Source organism: Anomaloglossus baeobatrachus, chromosome 5, assembly GCF_048569485.1.
Source record: "Anomaloglossus baeobatrachus isolate aAnoBae1 chromosome 5, aAnoBae1.hap1, whole genome shotgun sequence".
Lineage (NCBI taxonomy): Eukaryota > Metazoa > Chordata > Amphibia > Anura > Aromobatidae > Anomaloglossus > Anomaloglossus baeobatrachus.
Window position 1 is genome coordinate 489,884,177 of NC_134357.1, and position 25,723 is coordinate 489,909,899.

Consider the following 25,723-nt stretch of genomic DNA (forward strand, 5'->3'; position numbering starts at 1 on the left):
TCAGCCTCCTAGTGACAGCAGCATAACCCATGGTCCTGTGTCCCCCAATGAAGACTCAGAGAAAGAGATTTTACGGTGAGTACACAAAAATCCTTCTTTTATGTTTTGTTTTGTAAACCCCTTACTGCCAGATTCAATTGACATCGATCCCCCCCCCTTAATTGAGTTCATCTTCCCAAATCGAATTTTTGGAAATTCATCATAACTTGTACTAAGCTTTGGCACAAAGCCACCGTAGTTCCCGGCTATTAGTAGACAGCTTTTATGTTTTCACTTAAACGGCGCAGACAATTTTCAAAACCTATTCAATCACACAGGCTCGTTTCTTAAAAAATATTAAAATTTATTTAAATCTTAAAAAATACAATCATCTTATTCTCACAATTATCCCAACAAATAAAATAAATAAATTATTAATTTATTAACACATTGAAAGGACAGAACACTTCACCAGACGTGGTAATAACACTTGTGCGTGTCCCCTAAATATAAAAATCCATTCTAGTCAATGAGTCACCCACTAATTTCATTCAGCCCAATCTTCTTTATGGTATATCTATAAGTTCCGGTGACAGTCAACATGGCTGCTATTAAAGTTCCTTCAGAATTTTTCCACAGGCTTCTTCTAAATGACAGTAAAATTAATTGAATCTGTCATCAATGGGGTTTCTGGATTATTGGACAGACATACAGTGGGTACGGAAAGTATTCAGACCCTTTTACATTTTTCACTCTTTGTTTCATTGCAGTTATTTGTTAAGTTTAAAAAAGTTCAATTTTTTTTTCTCATGCACTTTCTGCACCCCATCTCGACAGACAAAAACAGATGTAGAAATTTTTGCAAATTTATTTTACAAGAAAAACTGAAATATCACATGGTCATAAGTATTCAGACCCTTTGCTCAGACACTCATATTTGTCACATGCTGCCCTTTTCCTTGTGATCCTCCTTGAGATAGTTCTACTCTCTTCATTGGAGTCCACCTGTGTTTAATTAAACTTGAAAGGACTTGATTTAGAAAAGCACACACCTGTCTATATAAGACCTCACAGCTCACAGTGCATGTCAGACCAAATGAGAATCGTGAGGTCAAAGGAATTGCCCAAGGAGCTCAGAGACAAAATTGTGGCAAGGCAGAGATCTGACCAAGCTTACAAAAGAATTTCTGCAGTAGTCAAGATTCCTAAAAGCACAGTGGCCTCCATAATCCTTAAATGGAAAAAGTTTGGAACCACCAGAACTCTTCCTAGACCTGGCCGTCCAGCCAAACTGAGCAATTTTCAGAGAAGAGCCTTGGTGAGAGAGGTACAGAAGAACCCAAAGATCACTGTGGCTGAGCTCCAGAGATGCAGTAGGGAGATGGGAATAAGTTCCACAAAGTCAACCATCACTGCAGCCCTCCACCTGTTGGGCCTTTATGGCTGAGTGGTCCAACGGAAGCCTCTCCTCAGTGCAAGACATATGAAAGCCCGCATAGAGTTTGCAAAAAAAACACATGAAGGACTCCCAGACTATGAGAAATAAGAGTCTCTGGTCTGATGAGACAAAGAGAGAACTTTTTGGTGATAAATCTAAGCGGTATGTGTAGAGAAAACCAGCCACTGCTCATCACCTGCCCAATACAATCCCAGCAGTGAGACATGGTGGTGGCAGCATCATGCTATGGGGGTGTTTTACAGCTGCAGGGACAGGACGACTGGTTGCAATTGAAGGAAAGATAAATGCGGGCAAGTACAGAAACATCCTGGAAGAAAACCTCTTCCAGAGTGCCCTAGGTTTACCTTCCAACAAGACAATAACCCTAAGCACACAGCTAAAATAACAAAGGAGTGGCTTCAGAACAACTCTGTGACCATTCTTGACTGGCCCTGCCAGAGCCCTGACCTAAACCCAATTGAGCATCTCTGGAGAGACCTGAAAATGGCTGTCCACCAAAATTCACCATCCAACCTGATGGAACTGGAGAGGATCTGCAAGAAAGAATGGCAGGGGATCCCCAAATCCAGGTGTGAAAAACTTGTTGCATCATTCCCAAGAAAACGCATGTCTGTACTAGCTCAAAAGGGTATTCTACTCAATACTAAGCAAAGAGTCTGAATACTTATGACCATGTGATATTTCAGTTTTTCTTGATTAAAACATTTGCAAAAATTTCTACATTTCTGTTTTTTTTCTGTCAAGATGGGGTGCAAAGTGTACATTATTGAAAAAAAAATTGAACCTTTTTTGAATTTACCAAATGGCTGCAATGAAACAGAGAGTGAAAAAATTAAAGGGGTCTGAATACTTTCCGTACCCACCATATAGGTGAGTTTTATATACCTACCTAAGGATGAAAAACCTTAAAGGGGTTGCATTTTTTGAGTATAATAAAATCTGTATATGATAATCAAGGGGTTCCCTCGTTACCAAACAGGCATTGCAAAAAAATACGGCTAACTTGTAATACCACATTGCTCCAGTAGTGGCCACTGCAGAAGAAATCTGAAGGTTCAGACCTGTGGCGATCATCTGATCTTTAATCAAGAATGTCCTTCGCTTTATCTGCTTGGTTTTCTCCTCCGTGTTCACATGACATTGTAGTTGTCCCTTTGATTATAAATATTTCTTGATTATTGAAAACTTTTATCGCCAATCTTTGTGGAATATTAAAGTCTGGATGATTGTAAAATGGAATCTTATCCTTTCCGGATTAAAGGATATGTACTGCATAAGTGGACAGATATACCGTATGATATTTTGATCGCGACAGGAACTTAACTGATTAATTATTCAAATTTATGGAGAGTGCTTTTTCAAGTTTTTTTTGGATTAAGAAAATAAATTAAAAAAATAAATAAATAAAAAGACCTTCAATCTATTGAAAGCTGCAGGTTGGTCCTCATTGATTGTCCAGGCTAACCTTTAAAGGCACGTTCTAATAGAGTCCATTACACGGGTTGGTACCACCAATGAACTATCCCACCAGTGCAGAGAGGAGGCGGGAGGGTGGCGGCTACGTACCCATTGCCAGTTTTCCACATGACTGGGTCCGATGCCTCCCACCTCAGTCCCTCATATACAGCTTTATCACCCCGGCTTTGTGCAGCTTCTGCCAGAGAATCATCTCCTTACGGAAACTGTGGTTGGAGTAGAAGACGACCTTGTGGTAGGTGGAGTCAAAGTAGTGGTCTGAATATTTCTCATAGCTGGGTGTCATGAATCCATAAGCGCTAACCTGATGGGGAAAAAAAGAGGAAGGATTAATCTAAGGATTACATTTTCAATTACTTTTAGGACCCTACCAATACAAATAACATGGCATAATGATGGGACATGGTGGCTTGCAGGTACTCTGGTGGCCGTCACACCCATATCTCCGCCTCTATATAGGACAACTACCAGGAGAACTGTGTCATGCCATAGCCCATGTTTATGCGCTTTTTTAGCTTAGATTTTTGTGATTTGGTTTTTATGGCGGTCAGTGTGCTGTAAAAATGTCCTAGTCACATGATTCTTCGGGTCAGTACAATTTATGGCGAACAATATTTATTTTTCCATTGACACAATGTGTAAAGGGTTGCTTTTTAGGTTGTAATTTGACATTTTCACCGATACATTTTTGGAATACATATGATATGTCTTGGTATCTGTAAATGTCAATTACAACCACAAGGTGGCGATCCAGTCGCAACGGTTTACTAAATACTCCTCGTACAGCTACAACTCCAGGAATATGTGGTGTAGCCATATTGTTTCTTAGCATAACTACTGCTCATAAACAATTTAAGCAGCTGGGCACATCTTCAGAATGTGTACGCAGCTCAAATAAAAACTAGAAACCTCAGTATGGATCCCAATGGGGTTGGGATTTGAGTTCTAGGAGAGGACTTATCTCCTTCAGCACACTAATGCTTTCCATTAAAATAAATTCCCCCTTACTACCAAGGCTAGGTGGGAGGAGGATGTGGGACCGCATTTGGATGATCAGTGGGATTCTATATTGCCATATATACTCGAATATAAGCCGTTACACCTAATTTTACCACAAAAAAACTGGGAAAATTTATTGACTTGAGTATAAGCCTCGGGTGGGAAATGCAGTAGCTACTGGTAACATTCAAAAATAAAAATAGTTACCAATAAAATGTAATGTGCCCCATCCTTGTGCCCTGTAGCAATGTGCCCATCCCTGTGCCCTAGCCCTGCCTTCTTTAGTAAAGTGCCCATCCTTGTGCCCCATCCCTGCCTCCTGTAGTAATGTGTCCCATCCTTGTGCCTGTAGTAATGTGCCCCATCATTATCTCCTTTAGTAATGTGCCTATCCTTGTGCTCCATCTCTGTCTCCTGTAGTAATGTGCCGATCCTTGTCTCCTGTAGTAAGATGCCCATCCTTCTCTTCTGTAGTAATGTGCCCATCCTTGTCCCCATCTTGTAGTAATGTGCCCCTTCATTATGCCCTGTAGTAATGTGCCCCATTCTTGTCTCCTGTAGTAAGGTACCCATCCTTGTGCCCTGTAGTAATGTGCCCCATCCTTGTCTCCTGATTTTCAGCGCCGCAAATCATTCAACTGAAGTAAAGCGCTGACGGCTGCGGTGGCCCTGTGTACCGGCCGAGATTATCAAGAGGTCTATGTGCCTGCAGTCTGAGTATTTAAGACCCCTGGGCTAAAGACCTGGATCATGGCAAAGGGGTGGCAACGATTAGTGCGCACAGTACCTAACCTGACTCGCTGTTGCCCCTACTGCAGTCTGGCGGCCAGCGCCCTGCGCGATCGTACAAGTCGAACATAGCTTAAAGCTGACCATAAGTGGGACCCTCACTTGACTATAAGCAGAGGGGGCTTTTTCAGCATAAAAAATGTGCTGAAAAAGTTGTCTTTTAATTACCCTTATACTCCTAATGAGCTTCCTCTGGTTTCATGTTTTATGTAAGGATTTCATTATTTATACAGCCTCGTATTGAGTGACTGACTGATTTTCTTTCTATGCTGTCTAGATCTTTATACATAGGACAGACCCTACGGGGCCACGGTAATGGAGGTTCTAATGTGATATGGGGGGAGGGGAAGGTTATCCTTTTGTGTCAAATATGAGGTGTTTGCCTTAATTTTGTATGTAAAAAAGATTAATAAAAACAATCTCATCTTAAAAAAAAAGTACTGCACATAGTTGACTTGTGGTTTCTTCCTTCTTCCTCCATACTTTGTTAGACAAATACAACCGCTTATTCCTTATAAACGTCTCATTAGTATTTGCCTTTAAGGTTATAACCGCACCTACAGTTATTTGGGCAACGGCCAACTAAGTAATAATCGTTGCCACCTTCACTTTCCAAAAATAATGACGGGCTGAAAAGGTGCTGTCCTTGCAAAGGCATGGATTTACAGAATGTATTTTTTTTTTTTACATAGACTAGTGTAGCCCCCTACATATTAAGGGTTAATGCTAGCTCCCCTGCTGGTATCTTTACTTTTCGCATGACAGAGGTAATGAAGCTGTCAATGCCAACATCTTTTGGTGTTTTAATGTGGTGAAACAGTTAATATTTATGTACTTAATGGTCTAGAGCAGATGAGCCAGCAACCCTGGTGGTCAAGGGTTAATACCAGCATCCCTGGTGGTCTAGGGTAGATGGGGTTAATGTTGGTGTAGCACCCATGGGGCAAGGCGTTGGATACTCGTCACTGGGCCGGTGATGTCTGGTCGGGGATGTCACGGGTGGCCCTTGACCGGTTTTGTGGCCACGAGGCATACAATAAAAAGGGATTGGATGATGGAATGGGATGATGGGCATAGTTTGTCTTGTGACACCACCTGCGGTACGCGGCCAGGGATTAGCCACCGCTGCTGTCGCTGTCCTCCGGAGCGGATGGTTGTAGCTGCTAAGATGGTTCTGCTCCCAGAGTTGGAGCGTACCCCAGGGGAGGATGATGAGTGGAGTAGTGGCCGTCGGTGCCGAAACGCGGGGCGCCGGCAAGGACAGGCTGACACAGTCTCTGCGGTTTCAAGGTTTCTTTACTGACAGTTCTAGATTGCCCGGGAGATACCGGTCACAGCAATGATAGGCCCCAGTTGATCCCGAATCCGTTGGAGGTCAGAACCGGTACAGTGGACGGTGGGCCCTTCCTCCTTACACCTTTAGAGATGGATCCCCGTGGCCTGAAGCTACTTGGGGACCCTGGTTCTTGAAAAGTTAACTACTGTCCCGTATGCAGGTGCCGCGGGTCCGTGGTGGGGCCTGACTTAGATCACGACTCCGGACCCTATGTAGCACTGTGCTCCGGGAACTGTGGTGGCCAGAGAGACCTACATTCCCCTTGTCCTGCAGATTCTGGTGATGCAACTTGAAGTCTGTTCCACCCTAGGATTCTGCACCCTGTACCGCGTCGGTCCTGAGGGAGCAATGAAACTCTCACCTTGGCGACCATATTGATTCCTGCATCCCACCAGAGACACCGGTAAAATCTGTCTGCTCTCTTCCTCTCCTGCTGGAGAACTCCCTAACTGTTGCGTTGTTCCTCACTCCCCTTGGTGGTTGCTCTTCCCCCGGTTCCCTGTCACTAGTGGGTGGCAGCCCCCCATGTTTGGTGACTACCTTAAGAACCAACCCTAGCCCGGTCCCCATTGGGGAGGGCAACCTATTGGTGTGTATGAGTTTGTGTGTAGTGGAACCAGTACTAACCTCCTCTGGATTCAGGATGAGTACTGCACCTTAAGTGAGGTGCAGTACCCTGTGGCGACTGAAGCCTCAGGGGCGCCACATTGGCAACTATGGTGCTCTATGGTAGATAGGGTTACTGGCAGCCTTCTAGGTGATCTAGGGCAGATGGAGCTAATGCCAAAATCCCTTGTGGTCTAGAGAAATTGGATGGTGGTCTAGGGTATATGGTGGTGGTCTAGGTGGTGGTGGTCTAGGGTATATGTGGTTATTGTCGGTACTTGTAATGGATAGATATACACTAAAACCTATAGTACAATAAATAGGGTTAATTCCAGCATCAGTGATGGTCTAGAGAAGAAGGAGGTAATGCCAACACCCCTAGTGCGCTAGGAGCATTCGATTTAATGCCAGCAACCCTGGTGAGCTACGATAGATGGGATTAATGGTAGCATCTCCGGTGAGATACGGCAGATGGGGTTAATGTCAGCATCCCGTGGTGGTCAATGGCACTGAAATATCCCTGGTGATCTAGGGCAAATATTAATGTCTACAACCCTGGTGGTGTAGTACAGATGAGAGTCACGTAAACATAACAGGTAGTCTATGGCAGTGAAGCATCCCTTGTGGAAATATAATATTGGCATCAGTCTCCTGGTATTAAAACAATAAGGTTAGGGGGCTGGTGCCCGGCATAGCCTGACATGCATAAGTGGTCCAGATCCACCAGGGTGACAGTCCGATTTTGTCACAGGACCTGACTAATCCTGAATAGTAGACATTCTTCTAGGACATCCAAACATCATCTTGTATCTTCTGAGATCCTTTACAATGGGAAACATTTGTGGTAGCCTATAGTTGTGGTGGACAGAGTAGGACCTTATACTAGGGTAAATCCATGACGCAACAAATAAAAGGATTCTCCTCCAGTACCAGATGTGCCTTGATATTATAGAAGCCCCTCACCACCCACCTCCACCAATCTGATAACGCCGATCAACTTAGTCATCTAGAGCCTATGTAGGGTGGTGATAATAAATAGTAACCATGCTGTCTCCCAATAGTGTTCTGTCTCACCTGGTCACAAGTGTGTATAGCGGCCAACAGCAGTGAGGCTCCGGTGGACGGGCGATAAATGTCACGACTTTTTGATTTTAAAATCGGGTCATAGAGAAACCTGCAAAAGTAATACAATAAAAATGAAGCTATGGATTGAAGGCCGATCAAACATCAGACAATGAATGTCACGTTCTAGGCACCACCTGACATTATGTGAGCCTATTGTTATATCAGGCCAGAATATGGTATCATATGGGAACAAATTTGCACCACATGAATGTAGTCACTCCTATAAAATACATGTACAAGAATAACTGCTATAATACTGCCCCTTATATACAGTACAATAATATAACTACCACAATACAATCTATGTACAAGACTAGAACTACTATAACACTGCTCCTATGAACAAGAATATAATTACTATAATACTGCTCTCTATGTACAAGTATATACAAGCGCATCTCAATAAATTAGAATATCCTCAAAAGTTAATTTATTTCAGTAATTCAATACAAAAAGGGAAACTCATATATTATAGTCATTACACACAGAGTGATCTATTTCAAGTGTTTATTTCTGTTATTGTTTATGATTATGGCTTACAACCAATGAAAACCCAAAAGTCATTATCTCAGAAAATTAGAATAATTACCACAAAACAGCTGCAAAGACTTCCTAAGCGTTTAAAATGTTCCCTTAGTCTGGCTCAGTAGGCTACACAATCATAGGAAAGATTGCTGACTTGACAGATGTCCAGAAGGCAGTCATGACACACTCCATAAGGAGGGTAAGCCACAAAAGGTCATTGCTAATGTGACGCCCTGGCTGGGCCAGGTAGTCATAGATAGGGCCCCACATTACACCTTTCCCTCACAGGTAACACACAGCCAACCTCAAAACCCTACTCACCCCCCTCAGGGCTTGATAGACACACCAGGGAGCGGAACCAGGCGGTTGGAAGACGTCCACCGAGGAATCCTAGACAGCCCGGGGCGGGAAAGTTCAGAAACAAGTCTAGAGTTCAAGTTGGAGAGGCGTGTGGGCTGGGACTGTGTGCAGCTCCAGCGTAGGCGAGAACCCAAATTGATCAGGTGCCAGGGTAGGAGCCCTGGTGCCTTTGGCTAGGAGGCAGACGGCGGTCTCAGTCTGCAGGAGCCGGGAAGACGGCTCGGTGGAACCAAGGTGGACCGGGACAGGGTAGTGGCCCGCCGGTACCGACCCTGGGAACCGACTCTGAAACCGGAGTACAAAGAGGGGTACTCAGACCCTGAAGCTAGGTCCAGAAGCGACTGGGGGCTAGCTAAGTAACTGATTGCGACCAGGACTAGAGGTCCTGTCCCACCAAAAGTCCCGACTGAAGGCAACAGCCCACCGAGGGGGATAAAAGCCCACCGCCACGGCTCAGAGATCCCAGCCAGCGTCTGCGGGCGGCTCCTTAGGCGACCACAAGTCGGGAGCGGACTCCTGAAGTTACAAGCACAGGCAGTCCACCATCTTACACAGGTGCAGGAGAAAGACAGAGACCACCAGCCGGGTGGGGGAACCCGAACGCAGCCGACTACGGGCACCGACCACCATCACCTTGATTTACCAGAGACTCATGTGTTTTCTAATAGTGAGTACACCAGCACCCTGCGGTCGCCCATCTCCCTGCATCGCCAAACCCCCAATGGGTCCCGGGGCCACCATCCCTGCCCACGGAGGAGTTAACAACTTGCTGCACAACATCTCCCCTGGGTGCCCCGTAACTGCAGCGGTGGTGTCCGATATCACCACACACCATGGGTGGCGTCACGAACTCTGTACAGCTCAGCCCGTACATATACGTCCTAAATCCATCATCCCATCACTACCCCTTTTCATTTGAAGTGACTGTGAGGTCCCCGGTTCCAGAGACCCTGGAGCCACCCACAGAAGGGCCGGATCCGAGCAGGCCGGCTGCTGAGAGCGGGGCAGTACACTAAATAAGCTGGCTGTTCAGAGAGCTGTGTCCAAGCATATTAATGGAAAGTTGAGTGGAAGCAAAAAGTGTGGTAGAAAAAGGTGCACCAGGATAACCGCAGTCTTGATAGAATTGTTAGAAAAAGGCCATTCAAAAATTTGCACAGGAGATTCACAAGAAGTGGACTGCTGCTGCAGTCAGTGCTTCAAGAGCCACCACACACAGGTGTGTCCAGGGCATGGGCTAAAACTGTTGTGTTCCTTGTGTTAAACCACTCATGACCAATAGACAACGCCAAAAGCGTCTTACTTGGGCCAAGGAGAAAAGGAATTGGACTGTTGCTCAGTGGTCCAAGGTGTTGTTTTCAGAGAAAAGTAAATTTTGCATGTCATTTGGAAATCAAGGTCCCAGAGTCTGGAGGAAGAGTGGAGAGGCCACAATCCAAGCTGCTTGAGGTCTGTTGTGAAGTTTCCACAATCGGTGATGGTTTGTGGAGCCATGTCATCTGCTGGTGTAGGTCCACTGTGTTTTATCAAGACCAAAGTCAGCGCAGCCATCTACCAGGAAATTTTAGTGCAGTTCATGCATCCCTCTGCTGACAGGCTTTTTGGAAATGGAAATTTCATTTTCCAGCCGGACTTGGCACCTGTCCACACTGCCAAAAGTACCAATACCTGGCCTGGTATAATAACCACAGTATCACTGTGCTTGATTGGCCAGCAAACTTGCCTGACCTAAACCCCATAGAAAATCTATGAGAGATACCAGAGCCAACAACGCAGACGAGCTGTAGGCTGCTATCAAAGCAACCTGTGCTTCCATAACGCCTCAGCAGTGCCACAGGCTGATCGCCTCCATGCCACGCCGCACTGATGCAATAATTAATGCAAAAGAAGCCCCGACCAAGTATTGAGGCATTTACTGTACAGACTTTTCAGTAGGCGCCAACATTTATGAGTTTAAGATCATTTTTTCAGTTGGTCTTATATAATATTCTAATTTTCTGAGATAATGACTTTTGGGTTTTCATTGGCTGTACGCCAGAATCATCAACATTAACAGAAATAAGCACGTGAGATAGATCCCTCTGTGTGTAATGACTCTATATAATATATAGGAATAGATCCCTCTGTGTGTAATGACTCTATATAACATATACATTTCCCTTTTTGTATTGAATTACTGAAATAAATTAACTTCTTAATGATATTCTAATTTATTGAGATGCACTTGTAACTACTATATGATTCAATAATTTTTATTTGGTTTTCAAATTTTGTAAATAGGACAGTTATAACAAAAACCACTTGGCTTGGTAGAATATTAGTAGCTAAGATGTTTATTCCACTTGTAACTACTATAATACTGCCCCCATGTACAAGAATATAACTACTATAATACTGCCCCATGTACAAGAATATGCAGTGACTTGAAAAAGTGAACTTTTTCACATTTTTTTCACATTACTCCTACAAACTTAAATGTATTTTATTGCCATTCTGTGTGATATACCAGGACTTTGTAGGACCTTACACTGCAATTACTGCTGAAAGTCTTTTGGGGGATGTCTCTAATAGGTTTGCCCATTCTGCTTTGCACACACTCTCAAGCTCAGTGAGATTGGATGCAGGCATCTGAGATTAGCAATTTTCAAATCTGGACACAGATTTGAAATGATATTTGGGTCTAGACTGTGACTGGGCCATTTACACACATTAATACACTTTCATCTAAACCATCCATTGTAGCTCTGGCAGGATGTTTAGTCATTGTCCTGCTGGAAGGTGAACCTGTACTTGAGTCTCAAGACTTTTGCATCTTTTAACAGGTTTTCCTCCAGGATTTCTCTGTATTTAGCTCAATCCATCAACTCTGACCAACTTTCCTGCCCCTGCTGAAAAAAAGCCTCCCCACAGCATGATGCTGCCACCACCGTGTGTGATGGTGGAGATGGTGTTTTCAGGGTGATGTGCAGTGTTCGTTTTCTACCATATATAACGTTTAGCATTTAGTCCAAAAAGTTCTAATTTGGTATCATCTGACCAGAGCACCTTCTTCCACATGCTCGCTGTATCCCCCTACATGGCTTTATGCAAACTGCAAAAGGCACTTCTTTCAATAATGGCTTTTTTCTTACCAAACTTCCATGAAGGCCAGATTTGTGGAGTAATAGTTGTCCTGTGGACAGATTCTCCCCCCTGCGCTGTGAATCTCTGCCTCTCCTCCAGGATTACCATGAGCCTCTTGGCTGCTTCTCTAATCAGTGCTCTCCTTCTAGTGTTATCTGTTTAAATGGACGGGCATGTTTGTGCATATATTTGTGTTTCTTCGGATATTTTGTCATACCATGCCTGATGAAGGGACCTGAGATGTCTTGAAAGCTTGCTTTGTAACATCACTTTATTTTATTTTAGTTAGCCATTAAAAGGTATCATAAGATTATAATTTTGTTCCTCTCACTGAGAACATTCAATAAATGGACGGCCATGTCTTGGTAAGTTTTCAGTTGTATCACATTCCTTTAATTTTTGGATAGAACATTGCTCGCTGAGATATTCAGAGCTTGGTGTATTTTTTTATAATCTAACCCATTTTTACTCTTCTCCACAACTTTATCCCTGACCTGTCTGGTGTGTTTCTTGGTTTTCATGATGCTGTTTGATCCTTAATATTCTCAAACAAACCTCTGAGATCTTCACAGAACAGCTGTAGTGAGAATAAATCACACACAGATTAATTCAATTTATTAATTAGGTGACTTTTGGAAGAAATTGGTCATTGAGGATTTTTTTCAGTGGTATCAGACTACAGCAGGGCTGAATACAAACGCAAGTCACAATTTTATTATTTATAAATATTTTAAAAATATAAAACCATGTATCATTTCCTTTACACTTCACAAATACTTGCTACTTAGTCCAGTATATCACATAAAAGCCCAATAAAATACATTTACGTTTGTGGGTATAATGTGAAAAAAATTGGAAAAGTTCCGGGGTGTGAATATTTTTTCAAGGCACTGTAACTACTATTATACAGCCTCCTATGTACAAGAATATAACTACTTAAAAATGCCACCTCTCCACCAAGACATACAGTATATTACTAATATATCACTTCTATATAATAGACACTACCTGTTCCAAGAATCAAATTGAACAGTTCTGCTTGCTCAAGAACAATATTTGGCAGGTGGGGGACGGATATCCTTCTGAAAAGGATCTAATTTCCCTTTTGTAAGTAATGAAAAATATGTTTATGGTATTGACTACCTTGTGCTTATTATTCATGACCATTGTCAGAAGAGAGCAAAGTACAAGAACCCTTCGTGGCAGAGATAAGGGTGTTAGATGTAGCAGGGCTGCGGTAATCAATGACCATGTAATCTTCGGATTGAACAAAGTGAGCTCACATTGCTTTGATCGTTCCTTCCCATAACAGTGGAGTCATCATGTAGACTTACATATTCCCCTGATATATAATTGTAGTAAGTTATAAAGAGAAATCATCCTTATTTTTCCGTGCATAAATCAATAGTACAGACTAAAATAAGAAACTTTTGTAATATATAAGAGAAATCTGATTCTTTCTCCGTAGACTGATCGATCATTCTTAAACTTCTCAATGTACAGGTAAAAATCTGTTTTCCGTAGACTTTCCCATTATTCAGATAGGAGATGATAGTTGGTGCCTATAAAGTTCTATGGAAAAGTGTAACTGCCGTATCAGGAGAACTTGCAGCATAATATGTCCTCCATAGAATTTTGAAAGCACCAACTGTCATTTCCTATCTCCGTAATGGGAAAGTCTGTTTTGTATTGGAAATATAATCCAAGAGGAGAAAAATACAAATTTCTCTGATAATATACATTGCGACAAAATAAGTGTTAAGGGGGCTTTACACGCTGCGATATCGCTAATGATTTATCGTTGGGGTTATGTTGTTAGTGACGCACATCCGGCGTCCTTAGCGACATCGCAGCGTGTGACACCTACGAGCGATCTTAAACGATCGCAAAACAGGCAAAAATCGTTGGTTTTGGAGAGGTCGTCCTAAAATCAAATATCGTTGCCTGTTTTTTAGCGATGTTGTTCCTCGTTCCTGCGGCCGCACACATCGCTTTGTGACACCGCATGAGCGACGAACATCTCCTTACCTCTGTCCACCGGCAATGAGGAAGGAAAGAGGTGGGTGGCATGTTACGGACGCTCATCTCCGCCCCTCCTCTGCTATTGGACGGCTGCCGTGTGACGTCACTGTGACGCCGCACGACCCGCCCACTTAGAAAGGAGGAGGATCGGTGGCCAGAGCGACGTCGCTGACCAGTTATGTGCGTGTGACGCTGCTGTAGCGATAATGTTCACTACGGCAGCGATCACACAATATCGCACGTATGACGGGGCGGGTGCTATTGTGCTCGACATCGCTAGCCGATGCTAGTGTCGCGGGCGGGGAGGACGCCGCCGCTTCGCTCTCGCTAACGCTCGGGTCCGGCGCTGCTGCTGCTCGGTGGCTCGAGCGATGGGCCGGATGCAGGGACTCGAGCGGCGCTCCTTGCCCGTGAGTGAAAAGGGTGGTTGGTTTGGGGGATTTAGTCCGTGATGCCACCCACGGGTTGTGGTGAAGGTAGGCACCACCGCTGCTGGTGACGGGGATCCCGGGAGCGATGGTAGGGAGCAGCTGGGATGTTGTTTCCCCCCTCCGTGGGTAGGGGTCGGTGGTCCCGGGGCTCGGTGGAGTGACGGGGAGGCAGGGTTGGTGAGGTGCAGGGTTGCAGGGACAGCGCGGCGCGGTGCCGGATAGCACGGGTGTACTCACTCAGTAAGAGATGCACAAAATCCTCAGTAAACCAAACGGCTGGATGGACGGGTCCCGCAGCCGGCTGCTGTGTCTCTCCCCGGACAGGTGATGGCGGCTGTCTTTCCCTGCACCTTTGTGTACTTGTTTGACTACGATGGATCCCCAACTGTAGTCTGCTCCCCGGTGTATGGATGCCGGAGGAGCCCGTTTGCCCGCAGGCGCTGGCCCTTGGGTCTCTAGCCTTAGGCGGTAGCTGTATACCCTTACGGTGTGGGCGGTTGCCTTCTATCGGGTCTTTGGCTGTTAGGAAACCCCTGGGGTTCCGGTCACACTCGGATTTGACTATTGTCGGCAGCTCCAAGCCTGGTCGGGGTCAGATGGCCCTGCCTGTGTGTGCTGGCTTCACTTCGCTCCCCGGTCGGTACCGGCGGGCCAACGCCCGACCCTGGTCCTACGGTTCCACGTCGATTCACCACTCCTGCAGACGGCCACCACTGTCTGCCAACCTTGCTGTCAGTGCCTGGGCCACAAACCCAGACACCCAAGTGTTTACTCCTCACACTTCAAACTCCAAACTCGTTCTGTCACTTTTCCCGCCTCCAGGCCTGTGAACTCCTCGGTGGGTGGGGCCAACCACTTGGCTCCGCCCCACATAGTGAGGACATCAGACCCTGGAGGGAGGCAACAAGGGTTTTGTGTTTGGCTAATGTTACTCTCTAGTGGGGGTGGGGGTGTTTGAGTGTTACCTGTGACGACCTGGCTAGGCCAGGGCGCCACACTAGCGATGTCGCAGCGTGTAAAGTCCGCTTTAAACTTGCTTTATCAGCAAGTTGTCAATATCTGATATCTAGATTGCTAAGACTACTAAGAGCCTAGACTTTTCATGCTTTACCTTTCCACTGATGTTTGAGCCCAGTGATGTCACCTACCTAGTTTTCAAGCAAGTCCAAGTCTCTTCTAAAGTTCCTTCTTGTTTTAAAGGTTTGTTTTTTTATAATAAGTCACCCTTCCCACAAAATTCCTTTCGGAGGTGTCTCTACAGAGCAGGTGCTGATGGTAACACGTCCTTTTATTAGTGGTATAGAGGCTAATTCTTAGGTCAATAATTGGCTGTGTAGCTACCATTCAGGACTGATAAATAGTTCACACCACTGTAAACACAGAGACAGAAAACCCGATACGAGGCGCTCCCATGTACAAATCCATCTCTCCCTGAAAATTGATTGTATTTATAGTTACTACTTGCCCGTAGTCAGTATCTTAAAGGAGAATTCTTCCATAAGAGTGCCACTCTCTGTGCCTACATAATAACAGTACCACACACCGTGCCAATAACTATATCGTTCTCAGTGCTCCCTTAGGCCTCTTTCACATGTCCATGAAAAACCACGCACATTTTTCACGGACGTGTCAGAGGTGCGTTTTGCCCTCCGTGACCCGTGTTTATGGCACACGTGTGTTTTCCGTGTGTCATCCGTGATAACACACGGAGAACGGGAACTTTCTGCTCACCTGTCCCTGGCGTCGCTGTCCGTGGTGCTGATCTTCGGTCTCCGGTCCTGCCGACTCCCCGCTGCTGCTGATTCCGGCCCGCAGTGAAGTGAATATGCAATGAGCATAATGAGCGGCGGTCGGAAGCAAGTGACAGCAGCGGCAGATACAGCAGGGCTGGAGAAGGTGAGTAAAGTTTTTGGTTTTTTTTCTCAAACACGTGTGTTTTCTCCGGTGTGTGTCACACAGAACACCTCCGTGTGGTCCGTTTGCATTCCGTGTGACAACCGTGATGCCGGAGAAAAACTGACATGTTGACGTGTGGAGCACACGGACACACATATGCTCCACACGTACACACGGTCCATGGCAGAACATGCACGTGAGCGCAGACCCATTGATTTTAATGGGTCTACGTGTACCCGTGTCTCCGGTATGTGAGGAAAGGACCAAACACGTACCGGAGACCCGGATGTGTAAAAGAGGCCATAGTAATAGCATAAATGTTGTATCACCCACAGTACCCCTGTAACATTTTTTTTTTTTTTTTTTTTTTTTATCATAAAGGTTTTTATTGAGTTTTCAGAAAAATACAAACTTCTCATACAACAACATCAAGAACAGGAGCATTGAGTAGCAAGAGGTGGAATAGCCTCGAGCCATTATCAGAATATCAATCTGGGACATTAAATACCCCTTACAACAACAACCTGAACATAGGAGCAGGGAGGGAGGGGGGAAAGAGAGGGGGTGGGGGAAGCAGCTCTACAAGATATTCTTAGGCATAATCAATTTATTTATGGTGTAGGTGTCGGTATCTGGGGGAGGGCCGTTGCATAAAGGGAAGTGGCCCACGGGTGCCATTGTTTAAGTCTCACCGTTCTCTTCTCTAGGTTGGGGGCCAAGTTGGTTTCGTATAGCCAGTGTAGGTTGATCCTCTCAATTAGATCTCTTTTTGTAGGGGGGCTCACCGACCTCCACTTGTATGCCACACAGTACCTGCCAGCTATGAGAATGTGAGAAATGATGTTTTTTAAAAGATCCGGGATCCCATCTAAGCCAATGTGTAGCACCGCTAAGGTTGGGTTTGGAGAAAGGCGGAGACTAGTAACCTCATGGATTAGATTGAACACCTCCTGCCAGAAGTTAGATAACTTAGGGCAAAACCACCACATATGACATAAGGTGCCCCTGTGGTTGCAGCCCCTCCAGCACAGTGGTGACACATGTGGGGAAAAAGAAGCCAGTTTAGTAGGGGAGTTGTACCACCTCAGATGAACCTTTTTTAATTGCTCTATATGATTGAGACAAGAAGAGAACTTGTGGATCCATTTTGAGGCCGCGAACCATTCTTGCGGCGGAAGCGGAGAAGCTAGATCTCTTTCCCATTTGAGCATATACGGCAATTGTTTGTCCGGTTGTGGGGAGTTTAGCATATTATGGATATATGAAAGGCCTTTGATTTTGCTATTTTGAAAGAATTTTTTAATTGAGGCGTGGTCAGCTGTCGTGGGAGCCGGGAGATGAGGAGCGGACTGAAGAAAGTGACGTATTTGAAAAAACTGGAATAGACTGTGTCGGGGAAGGTTAAATTTATCACACATTTCTGAGTACGGGAGTAGGACGCCTTCTCTATAGAGATCTGCTAGGGTGATTGGACCTCCACGTGTCCAGGCGGCAAGATTCAAGTTCGGAATGAAGGCTTCTAGCGATCTAAGGGGAATGCTGGGACCTAAAGCATGTGACACTGGCTTGCTCCACAAGGACCAAGCTTTCTTTAGAGCTGCTGTGGTGGGTAGAAGATCGCCGGGGGGCGAAGGGGTTAGGAGCAGGGAGTCTATGAATTGTTTAGGGGAGTGGACCTGTGCCCAGGTGTACTCAATCTGTAACCATCTTAAGTCTGAATCATTCCTCCACCAATCTCGAGCCGGTTCCAGGATAGCGGCTCTGTGGTATGTTAGAATATTAGGAATACCCATTCCTCCACCACTTAACGGGGCATGCATGCATCTCAGGGCTATTCTAGGTTTTTTCCCAGCCCATATAAATTTACTCATTAGCGAATGAATTTTGGTGAGATACCGTTGCGGAATTGTTAGGGGCAGGCACCGAAGTAAGTAGATAATTTTTGGGAGGCAGATCATTTTAAAGGTCTGCATTCTCGCCACCCAAGAGAGCGGGAGAAGAGAAAGGCGAGTAAGTTCTCTATCCAGTGAGGTGTGCAGGGTCAGCAGATTTTTCCGGATCACGGAGTGTAGCGGGGCCAGTATAATACCCAGGTAGGGGATACCCTCGTCTTCCCATTTGAAAGGGTAAAGATGAGAAAGAGTGGCTCTAGTTGAGGCGGGCAGGAAGAGCGGAAAAATTAAGGACTTGGTAATATTAAGCTTGTAATACGAGACTTGAGCGAAGGAGGACAGGATCTCCATTACGTGTTTTAGGGACACCTCTACATTAGTGCAGGATAAAATCACATCATCCGCATATAGACTGATCACATGGTTTGTACTCCCCACTCGAATCCCCGAGATCCGAGGGCATTCACGGATAGTCTGCGCCAGAGGCTCTATAGCAAGGGCATAGATGATAGGGGAGAGCGGACACCCCTGGCGTGTCCCATTGGATAATTCAAAACTCCGAGATATAAATCCGGATGCCAGAACTTTGACGTTAGGGTTAGAGTATAGTGCCATTATGGCGGTAAGTATGGGGCCTTCAAATCCAAACTTGGCCAGTACAGATTTCAGATATCCCCAGTGCACCCTGTCAAACGCCTTCTCTGCGTCCAAGGACAGGAATACACTGGGGATTTTCCTCCCCTCAGCCACCGCAATCAGGTCCAGCATACGTCTCGTCCCATCTTTCGCCTGCCTCCCCGCCACAAACCCCACTTGATCCGGGGAAATCAGTGATGGAAGGACTTTATGTATTCTAGCTGAGATTATTTTGGCGTACAATTTTAAGTCGCAGTTTAGGAGGGATATTGGCCTGAAGTTTCCTGGTGATGTAGGGGGTTTTCCTGGCTTTGGCAGGGTAGTTATAATGGCCTCTAGATTATTTGGTGAAATATCTGCTGTGGCTCGCCAAGAGGAGAAAAGTCTCAGGAGGAAAGGAGACAGGGTTTCAGTGAATTGCCTATAATAGGAGTTAGTGAGGCCGTCTGGGCCTGGAGCTGAATTTCTTTTGGCTGTGATCACCGCCTGGCGAACCTCTTCCAGGGAGAAAGGGGAATTTAGTTGCTCTAGATGTACTGTAGATAACCGAGGAAGATTAATATTGTTTAAGAAGGAATTAATTGCCGATTGGGTAGGCTTTGGGGCAGTGGGGTCATTTTTAAGGTTGTAGAGAGACTGATAAAAATCAGCGAATGCATTGGCTATTTCCGTTGGGTTGCGTATTGTGGCATTAGAACCCGTCACGAGGTATTCAATTTTGTTTTGCATTTCTCGTTTTTTAACCCTCCTGGCTAGTAAGGCACCCGCCCTGTCACCCATCATATAGTCCCGCTGTTTGAGGGATCTTAAATTTTTCTCATAGTCTACCATCAGCAATTGGCGGAGCTGTGTTCTTAGTTTCCTGAGTTCGTCAGATGTTGACATGTTTGGGGAAGATTTATTGTGGGCTTCTAAAAGCGCTATGTGGGACAGTAGAGCTTTGGAAGTTGCCTGACGCCTCCTTTTCTCCCTAGTGGCAATTTTGATGAATGACCCCCTAATAAAGGCCTTGTGTGCAGACCATAGCGTTTCCTCTGTCACCTCCTTGTTGTCATTAAATTTAAAAAACTCTGCGAGGTCGGCCTGCAACTCCTCAGAGATTTGTCTACAGGCTAGGAGGGAGTCATTCATGCGCCACCGGGTAAAAACGGGCGTGTCGCTTTGCTCCTGGACTGTCAGGTATATGGGGGCATGGTCCGACCAAGCTATAAGTCCAATTTTTGAATCTGAGCAATCCAAAATAAGTGAGCTTTCAACCAGAAAGTAGTCCAATCTGCTGTATGAGGTGAACCGAGGTGAGAAGAATGTGTAGTCCCTCTCATTTGCATGTTGGTATCTCCATATATCATGGAGATGCCTTTCTGAAATTATTGTGCTCATTTCCTTCCTCTTTACAGCAGTATTGGAGCAATCCAGAGTGCTGGACATTAACATGTTAAAATCCCCGCAGATTATTTGCTTACCCTCTGTAACGGATGAAAGCTTGGAAAGAAACCTCCGCAGAAAGCTGATCTGACCAGAGTTGGGGGCGTAAAGGGTTGCAATAGTATACTTAGATCCATTTATGGAGCAATTAATAATGGCGTATCTACCTTCAGGGTCTAAATGTTGGGAATGTAGTGTGAACGCAACAGTATTTTTTACACAAATGAATTCTCCAGCCTTTTTTTTTTCCCACAAGCCAGCAGTATGAAAGGAAATTTAGCATTATTTAACCTGTGCGAGTCCCCCTGGAGGAGATGAGACTCTTGACCACAAATCACGTCACATTTGGATTTAACCACTTCCCGCCAAAACATGGATCTTTTGGCCGGCGAGTTCAGGCCCCTAACATTTATAGACATACAGTTCAGTACCATTGTACATGAAAAAAAGTCTCTTGCCTAGAGCTGCGGGGGGAGAAAGGAAGGTTAGGCAGGAAAGAGGTAACACTGACAACATTAACATCACTAACATTACTGATGTAGGGAGCATCAGTCCACATAGAAAAAAGCCCAAAAAGGGGGCCTGCGGTATGGTGGAAATGTACCGCCATGGGGGCTCAGGGTCCTGGTTGAACAGAACCAGCGGACCTTAAAAGTAGCAACTAAGTCTCAGCCGCAACTCAGACATATCACATAACTCACGCGACGGACCAATCTTCATTCACTTTATCCCTTTGGGATGATCCTGTGGCTCTTGGAGATCTGGCCGGGAGATTTGCCATGTTCCATGAGGATAGGAGCTTTGCCAACTGTTGTGGGGAATGGCAGACGTGGGTGTTTCTGTGGCGCCCCTGACCTGGTCAGGCACCACTGAGTACTGCACCCATGCTGGGGACAGTACAAACAGGTAATCCAGAAGGCTGACCGAGGTGTGACTACACAGGCGCATAGTGATCAGGTTTCACACATGTACCTTTGGGAGGACCCCTGGGGATCCCAGGAGGGGGCAAAGCCTTCACCTCCACTTGAGGAGTGGAGGGGGCGAAGCCTCCATCTCCTCTCAAGGGGTGTGGTAGAGAGCCTGGTTGCTAGGTGGCGTAGGCAGGCACAAGGGGAAAAGAGAAGGAGGAGTAAACAGTCTGAAGCAGAGTGTGGAGGAGTGAGGAGCATGGAAGTGGAGCTCAGACAGGAGCAGCAGTGCAGGTCCCACGAGTGAGCCAGTTTAGTGCAGCAGTCCAGGAAGAGCAGAAGCAGACCCTGGAGCTGTTGCAGTCTAACAGCGTCCGCGCAGTGACTACCGACGGGGGAGAACGGTCACCTGGTAGAGCTGCCCGAACACCACACACAGCTGGAGAGAGAGCAGTGTAGTGGAAAGTAAGGAGACTGTCAGGGAGTACCAGGCCCAAACGGGCGGCAGATCCCGATGCGGGGATAGATCCACCTTTCCTTGCTAAACCTGCCGGTGTGGGGCCCTTAAAGCCCACGCCACAACACCACAAAAGCCGCAGCCACGTAGCCACAGTTAGGGCCCATAGTTCACAGGAGGCAAGCAGCTGGAGTGATCTGGTCCAGGCGACAAGCAAACGGCAAACAAACGAGGGGAGCAGTTACTTCCCTGGGTGACCCCCATAGGGACTAAAAGTCGGGGTTACCACAAACCACAGAAGGGCTAAGGAAGGCGAGTCGGTAGTCACCCTCATCAGTCAGCCTGAAGGACACCTGGTTCCAGCCTGGTTCATCCCAGCTACGCCCGGGTTACTCACTCTGCCACCTTCTGTGAGTAAAACCCCTGAAAGACATTCTGCTTGTGTGGAGTTATTCTGCGCCTTGTGGTTCTACACACCTACACAGGGCCCTGGGGCTTGCCTCACTCTCAGGAGGCTATTACAACTGGCTGCACCCACCATCAGCCCCAGGCATCCCTTAACCTGCAGTGGCGGTCCCCACTGACCGCAATTCTGAGAGTGGCGTCACGACAATCCTAAAAGAAGATCTCCTACCTGTGACAAGATCCAGCTGCGTGGAGTCCCTGAAGGTAATGCACCGACACAGCACTTGTGGGGCTTCACATTTCCTGCACGGAAAAGCAGGATCTTTACAGGGAAACCCCATCTATAGGATATAGCTTCATCCCTGAGAATTTTGGTATAAGGGGCAAATTCCCTCCTTTTTGCCAGGGTTCCTGCAGACAGATCCGGAAAAATGGACAGGTGCCGGAATTGCTCAGACAGAGGCGGCCTCCTTCTCAGGGCTTGCAGCACGGCTTCTTTGGTCTTGTAAAAGTGCAGGCGAGCCAAAGTGTCCCGGGGGGCATCAGCACTGAGGGATTTAGGCTTAGGGACTCTGTGTATTCTGTCCACCAGGAAATCAGTTGCAGACAGGTCTGGGAGCAGCTCCTGCAGCAAGGAGCCTAGAAAGCTCTGCAGCCCCTTGTCTGGTATGGCCTCTGGAATTCCTCTGATTCTTATGTTGTTTCTGCGGGACCTGTCCTCTAAATCCAAGACCTTGGTATGGAGCTTTTGCACTTGTTCCTCCAGTGCTGCATTGGCATCAATGAGGCTATTGTGTGACTTTGTCAGCTCCTGCATTTTAGTTTCAATGTGTGCTGTGCGACTGCCTATGGCAGTGATATCTCCCCTCAGCTCAGCCACCATATCTTTCCAATCCTGCTGCAGTGATGAGCGGAGGGCACTGAGCAGTTTCTGCATGAGTACCCCTGTAACATTGACAACTGACAATCACATTGCTCATTTCAAAGCCAACTGCAGAGTCCCGATAACATTGACAACTCTTGTGCCCCCATAACAGAACCAACCACAGGACAGTGGCCGCTATAAACGTATCAGTCAAAGACCCATCATTGCCTTTGTGCCTATTTTTTGTCTAGTTTTATCTGTTTTTTATATTCTATTTGTTAGCACCCAATTCATATATTTAGACACAGCTAAGGAGAAGGTACTCATTCATGGGCTGTAATTAACCGACCCAACTTTCCAGTGTGTCTCAATGGTATTCATCTCATCCATCTTAGGCTATGTGCACACGGTGCGTTTTTCTCGGCGTTTTTGCGCGTTTTTCGGGTGCGTTTTTGGCCTCAAAACTGCAGGACTTTGCTTCCCCAGCAAAGTCTATGAGTATTCATTTTTGCTGTCCCCACACAGCGTTTTTTTTTCAGCTGCGTTTTTGTGGTGACCACAAAAACGCAGCATGTCAATTATTCCCGCGTTTTTCACTGCGCTTTTCATCCATTGAGTTCAATGGGATGTTGAAAGACGCAATGAGAAACGCAAATAGCTGCGTTTTGGTGCGTTTCTAAGACCAAAAACGCAGCTATAAGCGCAGGAGGTGGGTAGTAAAGTGACGTGTACAGGAAGAGGATTCCTTCTGTCAGTATAGACAGAAGCATGAATCCTCCCGGTACCGTCACCGCCGCGTCCATCTCCCGTCCTGTGCATGTATGCTGCCGTGCGGCGCCATGTACAGGCAGGAGGTGGAAGCGGCTGCGAAAACAAAAGTTAACAGTAGAATAAAAAAAAAAAAGTTATACTCACCTGTCTGCAGCCTCGCGGTGCCATGCCCGCTCCCAGCTCCTGTCACGGTATCGCCGCTCCCGCTCCGGCTGTGTGCAGTCTCCCCGGGGCAGGACCTTGCTTGCAGGACCTGGCGATGGATCACCTGATGCAGTCACCTGACGCATCAGCTGATCGAGTCTCGGGCTGACGCGGGCGCCCGGCCGGTATCAGCGGATGCGTCAGGAGACTTCATCCCTGATTACCGGCAGCTGCTGCAGCGATCGGACAGGAACAGACTCCCGCCCCATCGCTCCGGGAGCTGCCGGTAATTCAGCACATAAGTGAGTATTATTTTTTTTTTTTTTCTACTGATGCATCTGCTGATTGTATAATCGGCTTTTATACAATCAGCTGATGTGTGATGGGATTCAGGCACTTGATCCTGACACATCATCTGATCGCTTTGCCTTCCAGCAAACCGATCAGATGATATTGGATCCGGATTGGACGGCGCGGGACCCTGACCCAGGATTACTGCGGAGGGGGGTTTATTTCAATAAAGATGGAGTCACTAATTGTGTTGTGTTTTATTTCTAATAAAAATATTTTTCTGTGTTGTGTTTTTTTTTTATCTTTACTAGAAATTCATGGTGGCCATGTCTAATATTGGCGTGACACCATGAATTTCGGGCTTAGGGCTAGCTGATAATATACAGCTAGCCCTAACTCCATTATTACCTGGCTAGCCACCCGGCATCAGGGCAGCCGGAAGAGTTGGATACAGCGCCAGAAGATGGCGCTTCTATGAAAGCGCCATTTTCTGGGGTGGCTGCGGGACTGCAATTCACAGCGGGGGTGCCCAGAAAGCATGGGCACCCTGCACTGTGGATTCCAATCCCCAGCTGCCTAGTTGTACCCGGCTGGACTCAAAAATGGGGCGAAGCTCACGTCATTTTTTTTTTAAAATTATTTCATGAAATTCATGAAATAATTTAAAAAAAAAGGGCTTCCCTATATTTTTGGTTCCCAGCCGGGTACAAATAGGCAGCTGGGGGTTGGGGGCAGCCCATACCTGCCTGCTGTACCCGGCTAGCATACAAAAATATGGCGAAGCCCACGTCATTTTTTTTTTGGGGGGGGCAAAGAAATCCTGCATACAGTCCTGGAAGGAGGATGCTGAGCCTTGTAGTTGGACAGCTGCTGTCTGCTCTCCTGCATACACTATTGGATGGAGGATTCTGAGCCTTGTAGTTCGACAGCTGCTGTCTGCTGTCCTGCATACACTATTGGATCGAGGATGCTGAGCCTTGTAGTTCTGCAGCTGTCTGCTCTTCTGCATACACTAGTGGAGAATGAAGAACACATTGAAGAAGGAAATGACATCAGACCTTTTTTTTTTTTGTTCACTGATAAAAAACGCATAAGGACGCAGTGAGCAAAAACGCAGCAAAACGCAGCAAAAAAACGCACCAAATCGCGTTTTTTCGACGCAGGTGCGTTTTTCTGCGTTTTTAGCGGCCAAAAACGCACAAAAACGCAGCGTCAAAAAAACGCAGCGTGTGCACATAGCCTTAATGAGTTTGTTCCCTGTTGTAAGGTGATCTCACTAGTTCAAAGATTTTGTAATCCATGTTTGCTTGCAAGTTGCTTGTTTGTCTTTGCATCTTATTGCCTCCTGCTGTCTTAAGATTGATGAGTTAAGAAGTTAAATTAGACCTGGACCTAAGCACAAAACCTTCCTATAATTTTAGACACAGCTAAGGGGAAGGCACATGTGCAGATTTTATTGAAGTGCCCGGCAGTTACACATGGCAGTGCCAGATTGTTATCGAAGTGCCTGGCAGTTACACATGGCAGTGCCAGATTGTAATCGAAGTGCCTGGCAGTTACACATGGCAGTTAGCCAGGACAGGAGACAGGTGAGTCATACATGATAATTAAACTTGTTCCTAGTTCAATTGTGCTGCAAAATGTTTTCACCATATCTATTTGTATCATTTATTTATATGGTAGTTGCTTCAATCCCTCCCATCTACCGCCCTTTCTCATACTCTGTGCACTCCATCTATATCAGTCCCTCTCTCATCCCGTCTCTTATGTACAGTGAGGCGCCCTGGACTAGCCAGGTCGTCA

The 25,723-nt window shown here is 46.1% G+C and overlaps 1 protein-coding gene across 1 annotated transcript in view; it reads right to left on the minus strand.

The window, feature by feature from the left end:
- Nucleotides 1–322: 322 nt before the first annotated feature.
- LOC142311892 (alpha-N-acetylgalactosaminide alpha-2,6-sialyltransferase 2-like) overlaps nt 323–25,723 on the minus strand; it is a 95,429-nt gene continuing 70,028 nt past the window's right edge. Inside the window, exons 8-9 of the mRNA XM_075350715.1 lie at nt 7,719–7,818; nt 323–3,218 (exon numbers count right to left, since the gene is read on the minus strand). Coding sequence (XP_075206830.1) covers nt 3,048–3,218; nt 7,719–7,818 — 271 coding nt within the window. The 3' untranslated portion in view covers nt 323–3,047. The remainder of the gene's footprint in view (nt 3,219–7,718; nt 7,819–25,723) is intronic.